The 16642-nt window shown below is 35.1% G+C and overlaps 1 protein-coding gene across 7 annotated transcripts in view; it reads left to right on the top strand.

Moving 5' to 3' along the window:
- LOC133517101 (1-acylglycerol-3-phosphate O-acyltransferase Pnpla3-like) overlaps nucleotides 1-16642 on the top strand; it is a 51717-nt gene that overhangs the window by 16718 nt on the left and 18357 nt on the right. For 2 of the 7 annotated variants that reach the window (XM_061850242.1, XM_061850245.1), the window contains exons 3-8: nucleotides 513-701; nucleotides 2325-2588; nucleotides 2941-3116; nucleotides 8510-8614; nucleotides 12772-12888; nucleotides 14482-14664. In XM_061850242.1, coding sequence (XP_061706226.1) covers nucleotides 513-701; nucleotides 2325-2588; nucleotides 2941-3116; nucleotides 8510-8614; nucleotides 12772-12888; nucleotides 14482-14664 — 1034 coding nt within the window. The remainder of the gene's footprint in view (nucleotides 1-512; nucleotides 702-2324; nucleotides 2589-2940; nucleotides 3117-8509; nucleotides 8615-12771; nucleotides 12889-14481; nucleotides 14665-16642) is intronic. The other 5 variants (XM_061850244.1, XM_061850248.1, XM_061850247.1 and 2 more) reach the window with 3 other exon arrangements.

Genomic DNA, 16642 nt, shown 5'->3' with positions numbered 1-16642 from the left:
TATTTATTGGACTAAGCAATTTATTATTTTATTTAAGCAACCGTTCGCAAGAGAGTTTTGCGTTTTGAATTAAGATATCTTTTTTATCTGTGTAGGTACTTTGTCAAGACGTTTCTAATCAGATCAAATTCGATGTGGTTGCGTTTTTCGTTAATGAGGGATTTCAGCATCATTAGATCAGTTTTTTGTTAACATTTTATAGGATTATCTGAAAATTTACGGAAGTTTATTAAATATTTAACTTAATCACACCAGACACCATCATCTGACACAGTGAAATTGTTTGTCTAACAGGGTATAAACAAATAATATACCTACCTATACGAAGTGAATCTAAGTAAAACCGTATAAAAACGTGCAACTGACTATGTACAGTCAGAAATACCATTCGTTTAGCACCTTTGCATACAAACTTCTATACGCAGTGGGGTACCTTTTCTCTGCTGCTGACTGTACATGTAAACTCGATTTAATTGCCTGTACAAGGTAGTGTTATGTGGTGATTGTTTCAGGCATTACTAGCGTCATGTTTCGTGCCAGTGTTCAGTGGAGTGTTACCACCGCGCTTCCATGGCATCCGATATATGGACGGCGGCTTCAGCGACAATCTACCCGTGCTCGACGAGAACACCATCACAGTCAGCCCGTTCTGCGGAGAGAGCGACATCTGCCCGAGGGATCTTAGCTCGCAGTTGTTCCATGTGAGTGTTCCTAATGTCCCACTGAAGGGATATCCTACCATCTAATAATGTTCCACATTTTACACCTCATCAAGGACAATTATTGTCAGCCCGTTTTCAAAGAGGTCTCTTTGGCCACTTACCGAAAATATGTCCACAGCCTAGCTACCATGCCTCCATTCCAAACGTTTTAAAAAGGTAATATAGTAAAAAACGCAATCGCTTTTTCAGAATGGGCGTCCTCAGCTCTCAGCATTTTAAAGTCAGTTATGTTATTGTATTTGACCCACTCTACAATTTGATGCTTAGCACTTCTGCACAAGTGCACAGGTTACGGCATGGGTTCTGTATTGCGGGTTGTTGATCACATCATTACATCATAATCGCGATGATGCGAATAATATACTTACCGAACGCAATACCGTGTCGACTGTCGACACTGTCGACTAATACTTAATGGTTGAAAGTAGAACATTTCGAGTAGTAGGTACAGTCGGCAAAACTATTAGCTTTACACTCCTGAATACATATTTGTACGCAGGAGTGCTAAGCTGACTGTACATAGTAAATATTCATGTTAACGCATCAGCGGTCAAACCACTTCCGGAGCAGAGATGGGCAAAAATTAACTTGAATAAGAATAAGAATAAAAACAGAAATTTTATTCTTATTCCAATCGATTTGAATAAGAATTATTCTTGTACTCGTTATTTTAAAATAAAATGAAAGTGAATAAATCATGTGATTGTTATTTTAAATGAAGAATAAAAAGCGGCCAAGTGCGAGTCGGACTCGCCCAAGAAGGGTTCCGTACCATTTATGACGTATTAAAAAAAACTACTTACTAGATCTCGTTCAAACCAATTTTCGGTGGAAGTTTGCATGGCAATGTATATCATATATATTTTTTTGATTTTTCATTCTGTTATTTTAGAAGTCACGGGGGGGGGGACACATTTTACCACTTTGGAAGTGTCTCTCGCGCAAAGTATTCAGTTTAGAAAAAAATGATATTAGAAACCTCAATATAATTTTTAAAGACCTATCCGAAAAAAGATTTTTTGAGTTTCAGTTCTAAGTATGGGGAACCCCCAAAATTTATTGTTTTTTTTTCTATTTTTGTGAAAAAAATCTGTTATGACTGTGTCTTTACGTCGGAAGTCATGTAGTTAAACTATTATTTATGTTATACTCGCATTAAACTTACAATGATAAACGTGTTATTATTTACAATATTTACACGTTCTTCCGTGATTAAAGAAAAGCAGTACCGTAGTTAAAATGTTATCTCAAAATCTGAATATTACCTGCTGCTTTTCTACAAGGGAGTTGCCACAGAGCTGATCATGAAAAATGTACCTGTGCTGTGCCTGTGGCATGAATATTGTGGGAACGCGATCTAAAGTCTCATTTGCTTTTAGAATGTTATATAATATTTTGCATAAGATTTCAGAGACAAGTTTCGTTCATTGACAGTCTTTGTATTACTAAATCATATTAATCGCAGTCTTCATCATACTAGGTAGGAAAGTTTTGTCTGTCGAGATAGTGCTTAAAGAGATAAATTCTAAGTCGCTATATAACACTATAGTACTGTCGTGGGTATTTTAGGGGTTGACTATATGCTTATAATTTTTCCCGCAGGTCAGTATAGCCAATACAAGCATAGAGCTATCAAAGCAGAACATCAACAGATTCGTCCGCATCCTCTTCCCGCCGAAGCCGGAGGTGCTGAGCAACATGTGCAAGCAGGGCTTCGACGACGCTCTCAGGTTCCTGCAAAGGAATAACATGATCTCCTGCACCAGGTGCTTGGCGGTGCAGTCCACCTTCCAACTGCAGGAGGTTTTGGATGATACTGTATACGATTATGACCCGGATTGTGAGGAGTGCAAGACACATAGACAGGTTAGCATCATTAAATCGTCGTCCTCACAGTTATCTGACAATTCGTATACATTATTGAAAGGGCATGATTGAGTCACTACATATGGGGTAATTTTGTTGTCTGACCATACTTTGTGAGACAAATACTAGTATGTAGCTCATAATAAACAATTATAGCCTTATTCAGCATACCATCAATATAACTTGTACTAAGATTTAATTATTGATCCTGACGTTTCGAAATTGATGTTATGCTGGCGGCCGCTGCGTGGGTGCAGTTCTATTATAATTTCGGCCGCTTGTAACTTGGCATTATATATACCTACTATTAGGGTGATTGAATTACCTGTTTTAAGTAATTTCATCATTCCAGGATGCACTAGAGGACGACCTACCCGACACAGTGATGTCGATATTCCAAAACGCAATAGACTCTGCTAACCATGGCATCGTGAACTGGGTGTTGCGGCAGCGCGCCGTGCGCTACCTTAGCATCATGACTCTGCCATACCGCGTGCCCATCGACATCATGTACGCTACTCTCACCAAGTAAGTCATTTAGCACGCTAGTTTCACTAGATCAAAACTCCTTGTTTCCTTGATCTTCGGTTGACGCTGTACGCTGCGTTATACAGAAATGTTGCTGCCAATGTAGCGCTAAACGTAACATGCAGCGGAAACCGTGAGCGTAAATTAATTGTACTGTGTCTTGTACGGTAAAGGGATTTAATTTTGCTAGCGACCTCATACTATTGTCTCTGTGACAAAGTATGAAATGGTACGGAAATCAAAGTCTCTGATTGTACAAGTACATACTAAAGGCTTAAATTCAGTTCGTCTTCTCTGACAAAATTAACCTACATACCTACGCTAGTTACTATTGTTCCTACATATTTAGTTACGATAGTTCTACATATTTTTTTACAGGTTAATTACAAAATAAGAAAGGTCGTCTCAGTTTCTTAACGACGAACGTAAGCGGCTTTTTTCTTTTGCAAGGATTATAGTTGAATTTAATTTGTCACTTTTTAAATAAGTGATCCTAAGGAGATAGTCGGAGGCACGTGATTTAAAGTATGCAAAAAGTTTGAGGCAAATTGCCATCGTAATGTTGTAAATATTGATCGGTGTCTAGAAATATTTTTTTACTAGTCAAATCATTTTATTTTTCGAACTGTCAAAACGATTTGCTACTATGGAATGGATACTATGGACATCACGAAGTACATATAAAATAGGAATAATGTCTGAAAATAACTGCTGTCTACGTTTCTCTATTAATGTTGTAGTGCTTTACTTCGCGCATGGAGTGAAATAATTTATTTGAAATACAGGCAAATACCCTATTGTGCATCCGTAATAAATTGCAATTGTATCTCTGAATCGCAAATATCGTGGCAGAAGTGAGGATGGAAGGTTTAGAAACGGTCAGGTATCGTTACTTAGTAGGTACTTTAGTGGAGATTTTAAGTAAAAATTTATCAATCGTCGATTGTTATCGACTGATGTATGGAATGGTACACGAATGCCGTAACTCTGTTTTCTCAATAGAGGTTGAGGGTTTATATTGACGCCTTGTTATACAACACACAGATACTCTGCTATTTAGTCATATATATTATATAATGTGTTATGTGTTGCGTAGAATTTAAAAATAGTACGTAAGTCAAACTCCTATGTTGGCTGATAACCTTTTATCACTAGCTTCTATCTTTCGCCTTTCAACTTTCAACCTACTCTGGATCCTTTACTTTAAGCACTATAATCTATATTCAGTCATTGTATCATGCTTGAATGAATACATACAAATTGTGTGCATTTAAATTAGTAAACATTGTCGATATCTTGTGCTTAGTTGACATAGTTCTCGCCATATTTGTTGTTTATTTACATTGTGTAATCAGATGAATTGACAATTGATGGATATCAATAATGTCAGCATGAATATTTAAATAAATCGGTACAAAATATTCTTTAAAACCGTATGGCTAGGTAAAGAATCTGAAATGTAACGTTATGTGTCTGTGGGGACATACTGTTTAAAAGTACTAAACAACAAATATATAGTATATTATTTATATATAAAAACTCATACACCGTGTTTTTATTGAATTCCGTTAACTCTTGGGTATGGGTGAGTACGTTTAAGGAAACTAAATGGCATAGTAAATAAAAAATAATAATAATTATATTTTTTATAAAAAGTAATTAAATTTTCCTGTAAAGTATACACCATTGAATATATCTTATCTGTGGTCTCCTCTGTCATATTCGCACGCTCACCAATAAAACAAATTAATTTACAATGTAGTATTTTATTATTATAAATATCTACGTTACATAAGCTCAGGAATGAACCCCTGAAATAAACGGAAATAAAAAAACACGGTGTATACATAGAAAACATAGGTACATAACTCACTTTGGGTAAGTATGACATGAGAGCCGTGAACCTAATATATCGTATATCCATTAATGTAATACCGAAGTAGTTATAAGTAACGAGGTTTATAATATGTGTAGTTTATTGTTTTAACATTTTTAGGGTTCCGTAGACGTCTAAAAACCCTCGTAGTTTCGACATGTCCGTCTGTCTATCTGTCTGTCCGAGGCTTTGCTTAAATCAATCAAAACGACAAAACCGTAGAATAAAATTTTTTTTTTAGGTACACGTAAAGTGGGGATGTAATTTTTTTCGCTTCCCTACCCTATAGTGTGGGGTATCATTGGATGGATAGGTCTTTCACAACGAATACGGGTCTCCAACTTTTTTTTTATAAAGTGAATATTTTCGGATTTAATCGCTCCGAAAGAAAAAAAAGACCCCCCCCCTCTAAGTATGAACGTGAAAATAGAGCTTAAGAAGGATATTAAATGTAAACAAAAAAGTCCCCCCTTCATAGTCAAAAGACGTACATAAATATTATTAACTAAATAAATAAATAAATATTATAGGACATTATTACACAAATTGACTAAGTCCCACAGTAAGCTCAATAAGGCTTGTGTTGAGGGTACTTAGACAACGATATATATAATATATAAATATTTATAAATACATACAGACACACTTACACGTTATTACGACAGTCAATGCGTTTTTAAAGTTATTTGGCTTTATTTATGTAAATAAAGTAAAATATAAGATAAAAATGGCTTATTTTATTAATTTAAATTTATTTTATATTTAAATTATCTAAGGGTCTGTTTCACGAAGTCTGAGTAAAGTATTGGATAAGTAGCTAATTAACAAATAAATTAACTGTCAGATAAAATTTCCTGCAAAACTTAGCACTTTATCTACCAGTTAAGCTTATTTGAAGATTGTGAAACGCCAACGATGACTTTATTCGTCAGTTAAGCGGCAAGTAGCTTCTTCAGGACTTTCCTTGGACATTGTGAGACAGGCCTTTAAACAGTTATGTTGGCTGTATGAGTAAATCCGCGTTGACTATTGACAGTTTTGGAACGAAAAAGTAACAAGAAATAAAAAGTGAGATGCAATCCCGCTGATTTTCATACTTCAATGAACAAATCATTTTAAAATTACTGCACTTTGCTTACTCGTAAATATGTATTATTTTAAATAATTGGAATCTAAATGTTTTTCACTATGACTTATTTATCCCTACATATGCAAAATCTCCGATTGCAAGTACTGAAGTCCCAAGGAAAAACTCATGGCCATATTGGCCATACGTCTGTTAGGTACTGGGGGCCGATTTTTGAATTTCGAGCCCTCGATTTCGTGTGGCTATCTTGAATACTATAAAACCACTAGATTCCCAATTGCTACCGCTCGTATTTCAAAAATTAGCATTTCGCCTTTTTCCACCGATATTAGTGACGAAATCGAGCGATCGAAATTTGAAAATCGCCTCCTTATTATGAAAATTTGCCATGTTTTATTTGTTTTTATTAAGTTCATTAGGCAACCACAGCACCCTACACTGAGAATAGCCTGACATGCTCTTGGCCAATTTTTTTTGTTTGGATTGTTATCATAAAATTCCGATTATGATAAATCGATATTTAGATAAATCTGTAATATATTTACGCAGATGAATTCTGTAGGTACGATAATAATGATAGGAAGCATAGGTGCTTAACTATAATTGAAGGCCTTGCCTTAAATGAGTTATACTTATATGTAAGTAATGTATATCTACCTATAGGTATATAGTCGATAATATATCTTATTAAAGCAAGAAGGATGATATGAATATCATTAACTTCAACGGCAATGGCAGTTGTGCATGTGAGTTAGGTATATAAGTACGTTGATACGACATTACTAACGTCGTAAATTAACCTTTGAGTCAACGCTGCTGCGCTAACGGTGTAAGCAATGCTATAAAATTCCTCGCGTTTTTTAGACTTTGCTTACATACACCATTTTTTATTTTATGATTTTGTTCTCGAGCAAATTATTAACTAGGTTCCAGAATCACATTTTCAGTCAACAGCAAAGGTCTCTTTGATCTTTTATGTTATTTCTATCGTTCTGTTCCAAAATACCACATTCTCAAAACCATTAAATTTAATGCCAAATTCCATTTCCCTACTGCAAAGAAATTACCCGAGACTTACAGATACAGATAGGCGGGGAAAGAATGGAAAAAGCGGGGAAGGCAAACTGCGGGACACTCATTTGCTCCTAATAAAAGTAGGTAATAAATAATAATTATATTCTCGAAACAACATTGTCAAAAAAATAATCTTAATGTAGAATGATTTTTATTACAGTATTGTGCAATGGGGAGTACGATAGGCTCCCTATACTTGCGTGGTCTTAATTTCGAAATCGAGTAGGTATGATATACGATACGTATTAATACTTATAAGTCTTACAACGTTATCTGTCATTATAGTTTGATAAGCGCACTCGTACATATACGAATAATCGAATTTGTGCTCGTTTCGTTACTCAAACTGACAATTTGGAAATGGGCCACGGTAAGACCGTAGAGGTACAACATATTATAAAATAATCTCAATGCAGATGTTACAGATAAGACAGGCTGAAGTAATAACTCATTTGCTACTTTGAATATTGGTCTAATTTAACCTTTATTAAAAAGTAGTATGTACAGGTACTTTTCAGGAAAGAATCCTTAACAATACATGCAGGTTTTAATGTTAGTGATGGTTAAGAAGCGCTGGTGGCCTAGCGGTAAGAGCGGTCGGCTTGCAATCCGGAGATCGCGGGTTTAAACCCTGGCTCGTACCAATGAGTTTTTCGGAACTTATGTACGAAATATCATTTGTTATTTACCAGTCGCTTTTCGGTCAAAGAAAACATCGAAACATCGTGAGGAAACCGGACTAACTCCAATAAGGCCTAGTTTACCCTCTGGGTTTGAAGGTCAGATGGCAATCGCTTTTGTAAAAACTAGTACCTACGTCAATCTCGGGATTAGTTGCCAAGCGGACCCCGGGCTCCCATGAGCCGTGGCAAAATGTTGGGACAACGCAGAAGATGGTTTAGAATTTAATGGGTACTAACTTGAATAAATTGTGCGTAATTAATTACTTAGGAACTTTTCGGGAACTTTAATTACCTACAATATACGGTCAACGTTATAATTCTCTTAATGTGTGTATGGCAAACACTCGATTGCCCAAATTGCTTTTAATAAAAATAATAAAAACAGGCCAAGTATTAGGTTCCGTTGTTACCCGTCCATCACGTCATAATATTAGATTGCTCTGAACGGGGGCTGTTAGTGGATATCATTTACATATCAAATAAAAGGGAGCACCATCACAGCATTTGTACATCTTTTGTACACCTGTAAAAAGTGCCAGTCCAGTGCCATACTATATACAGAATTGAAATGCACATACATATTTCGCCATGTCACAAGCTTTCAAAAAACTATGTGGAATTGCATTCCAGCTCAAATTCCATTTGTGTCTAACAAACGATTGACAAATTTTAGCTATGTCGGGGATACCGTAGAGAAGCATTCGGTGCAATACAAAGTGGCCGCTAATGTGCTCGTCGTTAGGAAGAGATGTATCCGACACAACAACACTATGACTAGGTTAGTGCCGAAACCGTAGTACCGTTTTGTCCACGTCCTATGTAATGGTGCTGTTTTGATTGGCTTGGTTTTGTTTCTAATGCGTAGTTGTGACCGTTTTACAATTGTTTGTTTGAATATAAACTTTATGTGTTTGGGTCAAGGTGATATTTCGATTGGGTATGTTCGTTTGAATGCATTCTCCTATACTTACTATAGTGTTTAATCTAATTAATGTTCATTAGAATAGCTCATTATTTAAGGAGCTTAATTGTTAAACATGACATGAGATAGTAATCGTACATTTATCACAATACCATTTCTTTAATCGCAGCAGCCTAGTTTTTCTGTACACACGTAGGTACCTACTTAGTCAGGTCATAAGTTCTGTCACAAAAATTTAAACTGATAAAAAAAGCTATAGGTACGGATCCCTTATTTATTATTCATATATATGGGTTGAAAGCTTATTTAATGCTGAATTACTTACAATATAATTTAACTTAATTTTCTGTCTCAGTTTTGCATAATTCTATGTAATATTCGGAAAAATGTTACAAAAAACATGCAAAAATACGCAACCTGTCCAAGGTCATTTTGATCCCTATTTACTTATTTTTCTTTTTTACATGGTTACATCTATATTAAAACAAAAGCTGTAGGGCTAAAATGGTCGGCTCTTTATCATTTGTCACCATTGCTGTCACGTTCTAACAAGAACGTAAGAAAGTGACGCATGAGGCTGCAGGTTCTTTTGTCTTTTCTTAAAATATATAATTCACGTGTATTGCTATTGCCAAAATTGTAACTGTACGTGTTTTGCCAAACGTACTCGTTCGATTGTAGTAAAAAAATACCGTGTCACTGAAAAGTACCCTAAGTTTGAAAGGTATTAGCTGAAGTACAGACTTGTAGGAGAACTAAATTCTGGTAACAAAATAACGTCCTATTAAATAAGGTTCATACAAATAAACAATTGTAACTATTTGATTAATGTGACACAGACGTTTACTCCCTTTTGTAAAGTATAATTTTTACAATCCAGCCGCGTATTCGCGTCTAACGGCAATCCCAAAGTGAACAAGTAGTAAATAGAGACGAGCTCTAATTTTTTAACTAATTATATTACGTTTGATCAGTATAAAACAAGCTTTCAAATCAAGGCAAACTTTTTTTTATTAAAAGCTTTGTATTACATTGTATCATTCAAAATATTTGTGTCAGAACTTATGACCTAACTAAGCATAGGTATAATTAGGATATCAAAATGTTCAGTGGGGGCATACATATACACACGTGTAAATAGACTCCAAAAATGTTTGCCAGTGGCGCCTAGACGAGCCGATAATGTTAGATTTTGCACGCGTTATTTGTTTAACATATTTATATTAATCGCCTTTGATTGATAAGGTTGTGGAGTAGCATTTGTTTTCAATTAAGCTAGGTTTACAATAGTTATTAGTTTACAAGGGGCCAAGTTGTTGTTTAACCGCTCGTGCTAATATTGTTACCCGAGCAAGCTACTATCGCCTTCCGGCTGATACTTTGTCAGATGAGAGTTTAGATGCTGTTTACACTAAAAAAACCGTCAGCCGGTTGTATCGCGGTGGAAAGCTGTAAAATTAACATTTAGAAAATACGCGACTTGCCTTACCACTTTATGTCCGTTTATGGTGTTTCAGGCATGTCACCTGATGAAATGCTATATGTAAAGTTTCATTATTTGTTATTGCTATCATAAGTAGGTAAAACGCTTATTTTTTACATGTTCATGCGACCAGCTGACGTTTTTACCACCGCAATATAACCGGCTGACAATTTTTAAAAAATTAACCATAGCATCTGAACTATCATCTGACAAAGTATCAAACGAGAGGCGATGTCAATTTTTTTTACGTGTTTCGGTGGCTGCCGTTCCTCAATCCACCAACGGAGCGGCAGCTGACGTCCATGAGGGTTCATCAACATCATACATAGCTGTTAATCACTATACGAGTTTTCGCCCTGAAGGCTATGGTCTTGAAAATCTGTTCCTGGCTCGCGGTCTACTAACACATCTATGTCTCATAGTTTTCGTTGCTAAAACTTGTTATAAAGTACAAAGATAGTAGAGCGAGTAGAAGTTTTGTATGTAAAACGTCTACTAACTCTCTTGTAGGTGGACGTGTTAAGAGACTTTAGGTCATTTTTAAGACATAAATAGCAAAACAAGAAACAAAGACATCGATTACCTATATTTTGTTACTAATAATGTTATTTGAATCTTTTGAACACACCTCTGACTATCTGCTTGGGATGAAATTTTACATCACATATTATTTTCGGTATCTCGCGTTAAACAATATTCGTACGTTTCCTTATCTAAGTTTACATATCGTACGACTATTGGGTCAAGGATTGGACGCATATGGTCTCCCTGCATATCGCTTTATTAATACAATGAAAACTGGTCACGGTGTATAGACCTTTTCGTACAAAGCGTATCGTTTTCATTGCTCTTGATTTTATTATCTTATTATATCAACACAAATTGTTATATGACGTGAGATCGAGATTGTTTAATGTTTCGAGAGTAAAATGTATTTTTGCAATAGGTATCACGTGGCCTAATTGCGTCGAATACTTTAAGTTATCGATTATAAAAAATGTTTAATATACATACCTATATTTTATCTTATCTTAAAGAAAAAAAGAAATATCAACAACAATTAAATGTTTAATATAGGTACAGTCGCTACCAGTTATATCGGAGCGGCCAATGTACTCAAAAATATCTAAACAAGCAATTTAACGCCTTGACGAGGCGCATTCAGATTTTTGTGAGTATCTTGGCCAATATATCATATGGTGCCTGTATTTACATGGGTCGGCTCAAGCTATTTGCTAGCAATTTTTACCCGCTTCTATTAGGTCGACCTGTATGTAACTATGTAATGGAATCTAAGATAACTAATTTAAGCATCTGCCAAGGATCGTAGCGTTATGAAAATTGGCAGCTGTATGTAGTTATGATGACAATACAATAATATGGTACTGTCGAACTGATCTGATGATGGAGCCGTAAGATATGAACTGGAACTTCATGATGGAACATCGTATCATAGCTGTTTTTGGATTTGTTAGAAAAGTCTTGTAATGAACTTTGACCACGATTAGGTTTCACGGTCTGATGATGAAGCCGGAAGATAGGCACTGGCATTCCATGATGGAATATCGTATCATAGTTGTGTTTGCACTTGTGAGAAAGGTCACGTAATGGACTTTGAACAAGATCATGTTTCAAGGTTATAACAAACCACCATGCAATCTACACCATAAAAAGCGTGTTTTTCTAGTGTTTTTTTAAACTATAAATTTATTATCAATAAGCAAGAAAGGCGCTGTAGCAAGAGACGATGCTAGTTACTGATGACTTGAGGAGTTACTTACACAGTGCTTTTTATGACTACAAAATTAATATACTATGGACAAAAAAAATACAATTTATGACATGATCGACATAAAAATAATGTATTTATATAATAGGTGTTTTTTTTTATATTTTACTCCGGGTATTTCTGGGTTTGGCTAAGTACATTTAAGGAAACTGAATGGCATAGTAATTTTTTTTATAACTTTACCAATGGCATTTTGAATATCGATCGTCCGAGATAGTACTTGCATTTAGTAGCACATGTATAAACTCATACTAAATATTATGCCTGCCGCTCGCCTTATCAGATAAAAATAAATCATTGATTATCTCCATAATGGAGTTGATTAATACCGGATTCTTTGAGAAAATTACTTGATTTAAGCTCAGGAATGTACCCTTGAAATTAACGGACTTTAAGAAAACACCGTGTACAGAATGTAACAAAAATAGCGGGGATCCGTTTAAGGGATTATTTTATACGTATATTTATCGTATTCTGATACTTCTGATAATAAAAAATAGAAGAAACATTATTTTGACGCGATAAAAAAAATCTATGAGGCAGGTCGTCCAACTCGGCCAACTCCCCATACAAAGGCCAAACATTTTTAGCGTCAAAAAATATATCTTCTACTTTTTCTAATCAGAACATGATACCGAATATACCTTTAAACGAATCCCCACAATGTTTGTTACCCCTTATATAACACAAATCAATTGTTTGATCTCTATTCCAATAATTACGCATAATAATCGTTTTCAGCGGTATAACAACGTTCAAAAATGGCCGTGGGCTTGTTTACGAAGACATCGATCTCGTCACAGCCAACCAACAAGCCCTAGCCCTATTGGACGTCGCAAAGAGAATAATGAGCCTCTCGTACATACTATTATTACTTATATATGTCGGGTTCGCTTGCATTATTGCTCATTCCATTAACTTAAAACTGAGGGCCTACCGCAAGCTAATAAAATATTTTTTTTATCTGACTTTCTGACACTCTTGCGTATTCGAGCGATAAAAGACAGATACCGAAAATTCGATTGTCGATATTCGAGGTAGGCCTCTCTGATTTCTACCGGCTTGTTAACTAGTTTATTGCCAGTATACATTTTCTCACTCGCTTTGTCTCGCGTCGTTGGTGGAAAAACGCAATTAACTGTCACTTAATTTTATTATTGAAGGTTAGGGTGACGGGTGAGTCTTCGCTCTACAGCTTTTCGACAAATATAAATATACGAATATCAACTATCAAGGCGCCATTCATTTATTACGTACTAGTTTTTGTAGTTTCGGCTCTAGACACACGCATTTATATATCTGGTTAAAATCTTATGTAAAGATGAATGATATCATTAAAATCAAACTAAACTTGATTATTACCAAACAATAAAAATTACTAGTACCTAACTGTGTGGGTACAAATATACGTTCCTAAAAATGGTTTCTTTGTAAAATAAAAATAAAAACAAACGAAACGTAATAAATATTAGGGAGACGAGACGGTGCGGTCCAAATTGTTAAAAATCGTCTTGCGCAATAAATAAATGGCGCCTCACTGCTTATTTTGTTGTGTTTATGTTGTCTGTCCGTTTGACTATTTACTCGTATTTAGCAATATCCTCCTGAGACCCAGAACCAATAATTTGTTTTTTGAATTTGGAACCCTTAGTTACATAATAAAAGTTCAAAATAGATTTTCGGAATATGTACAAAAATTTGTACTCAGGTACTTAGGAGGATATAGGTAAAAAAGAAACAAACAAAATATAGGTATAAGGACTTTAGACAGATAACAAATAGGAAATGGCCGAACTCATATCATTCTGTTATCGATTGATTTGATTAATCTACGCGTATGTTTGTTACTTTAACGTCCTTAAAAAGGTCATTGTTTTTTTTATTCCATGACTTCCATTTCGACCTTTAAGATAAATACATTTGATTTCGTAATTTTCTTGAGCTATAATTTAGACAAGACATAAGTTATTTATCAGCTACCCAGGATACTTTTGATTAAAATTAGATTTATTACTAGAATGTTCCCTCAGACGTAGGGTTATGTTTTAATAAATAGTTCAATCAATACTTAATATATTCAAAGTTACACCGCATCAAATCTTTTGTACATCGCTAACTCTAGAACATCTACAAAATCAACAAAATTATTAACTGTGCTCTCCTGCATACAATCATATAAATGGTTATTTTAGATATACGACGGTACAAGTGAACATTATGAACTGACTATCGGCAAACTATTTCTTTTCAAGGTTACAAGTATAACCATGCTTATAAACTGATCCGTTTTTAGAACTTCATTAAACTCAATATGCTCTAATTACTACTTAGACCCTTAGACGAGCTTTCTTCACACGGACTATTTATTATGTGTTATGTGCTATTGGTACGGACGAGGGAATGGGCTATAAAAGCATTTTTCTTGAGAATTGTACATTAACTTCGTTCCAGATTTGTAGCGTGCACTCCGAAGATGACTCGGTCGCTATGGAAGCTTAGCCTGAACCTCATCCAGCAGCTGCATGCGTTCCTGTACTCCGCGCACGACCGGTCCGAGGCCGCCGCGCAGATCTACTACAAGCTCACCATGGACGCCAAGAAGGAAGTCGCGGACGGACGCCAGGTGGACAGAAGGTCTGTTTGTAATAACAGTTTTGAAAGATTCACGGTTAGTTTCACTAGACTTAAATCGACCGGAATATAAACCAATATAAAACCTAATCACGGTTTATATCCCGGTCGATTTAAGTCTAAGTCAATTTATGTTTTAAACAAAAGAAAATTATGTAAGTATGATGTTGTTGACAATTTATGTGCATTAACAACTTAAATAATACTATCATAGATTTTTTGGGAAGCTACAGTTCAAATATTAATTTATTTGAAAAGTTCTCACATGTTCATCGTTATTGTTGTTGTTTTCCACTGGTAGTTCGGAGTCATGTAAGTACAAGCCGTTATCAGCTGCTATGCCTTTACATTACAGTATTTAGCAATAATGCTGGTAAACAAACGTGTTGACAACTATCGGAGGAGGTATACGAAGTTTTCGATCTAGACCTCCCTTTGCGCAAATCATTTGTCCAATAAATGTTTAATAATTGTATTAAATTACACTTAAGCTTGCTCACAAATAGGGCTTCCAATACCGGGATTTCGTCTTTATTGGCCATTTTTCAATACCGGTATTTTAAATGCAATACCGGGATCCCGGTATTTTTAAAAACATGCGAATTGTGCAGTATAAACCCTTTATATCCGTTAAAATGATAAAATTCTTCTCTTCTCTCTCGGGTCCGAGAACCCGGTATTTCGGGATGTCGTCTTTTTTTAGTCAATACCGCTAGTTTTATATGCCAACCCGGGATCCCGGTATTTTTAACAACATGCGAAAATTGCGAAATGTACTATAAACCGTCTGTATCCATTAAAATGATCAAATTCGGCTGCATTGAGAAGCCCAATAGGTATATCGCATTGAACTAATAGTATCTCCCATAAAAAAAAAAAAAAAATAATTTATAATTATTGAAACGTGTACTTATCTGAGTAGATTGGAGTGAGATAAATATCTGACGACAAATGTTTCTAGAAATCATGTTAGTGATAGGAACATAATTAGTTATTTCAATATTGGCAGATACGGTAAACAGTAGGACAATAAATAAAACAAAGTAGGAAAAGAACAAGTAACTGTATTAACAGAGTTTTAAATTTACTGTAAGAAGTGAGAATTAAGTAATATGTTCTTTTAATGTAAAATGTGACTACGTATTTTAACCATATTTGCTAAAATTGGAGCTATGAAACATTTCAAGCTAAGATATATTTACTACCGATCACTATGTACACAAATGAGCATTTTTTGATACATTCTATGTACTTCAAAAAGCAACTAAATCCATAAAATAAGTCGTATTAACGTTTTTCTGTTTTGATCAAAACATGCACAAGGAACGGCAGTGCAATATTCTGCTTTTTTCTTTGCCACTCATTGTATTGTACCGATTAATAGAATAAACACGTAAGTGATAGGTGTTATTACATTAAATGAGTTATAACGTTGAACTGAAATTCCGTAGCAGGTACATAACACTTAAGTGACCGGTGACTGTGACGAGCCCTTACAAGCAGCAAAATTGGAAATGTAATCATTGCAGGTAGCGACATTATTTGATTGTCCATTGTTCTTTAAAGCTATTAGAACTTATGTAGTGTAATATTTAGTCTTTTTAACCCCAATTTTTGATTAAACTCCGAATTTATAATTCATAATAAATACCGGGATCCCGCGATTGATGAAAAAAACTTCGGTATTAATACCGCTATTCCGAGAGGTCCGGTATTTGGAAGCCCTATTCACGAAGAAGCGGTCTGGAGACTAAGTTCGACATTTATTTGCTGTTATTCTCTACAAATCGACACTAAAAGTATCAAAAAAGCACAAGATGGAGTTCCGTTTGAACAAAGCAGCAATACAATTTGTCTTTGACAGTAATTGAATTGTTGCGTGATTTTCAAAGTTACGAAGAGTTGTGGTGATAAGTAATACCAGCCCGCGTAGCCAACATGCTTATCGTTAATTCTACGTAGCGAACGAATAAACTGTCAC

Source organism: Cydia pomonella, chromosome 4 (genome assembly GCF_033807575.1).
Source record: "Cydia pomonella isolate Wapato2018A chromosome 4, ilCydPomo1, whole genome shotgun sequence".
NCBI classification, from domain to species: Eukaryota; Metazoa; Arthropoda; class Insecta; order Lepidoptera; family Tortricidae; genus Cydia; species Cydia pomonella.
Note: the sequence above shows the minus strand (reverse complement) of the source record. Positions and strands in the feature narration are given on the sequence as shown.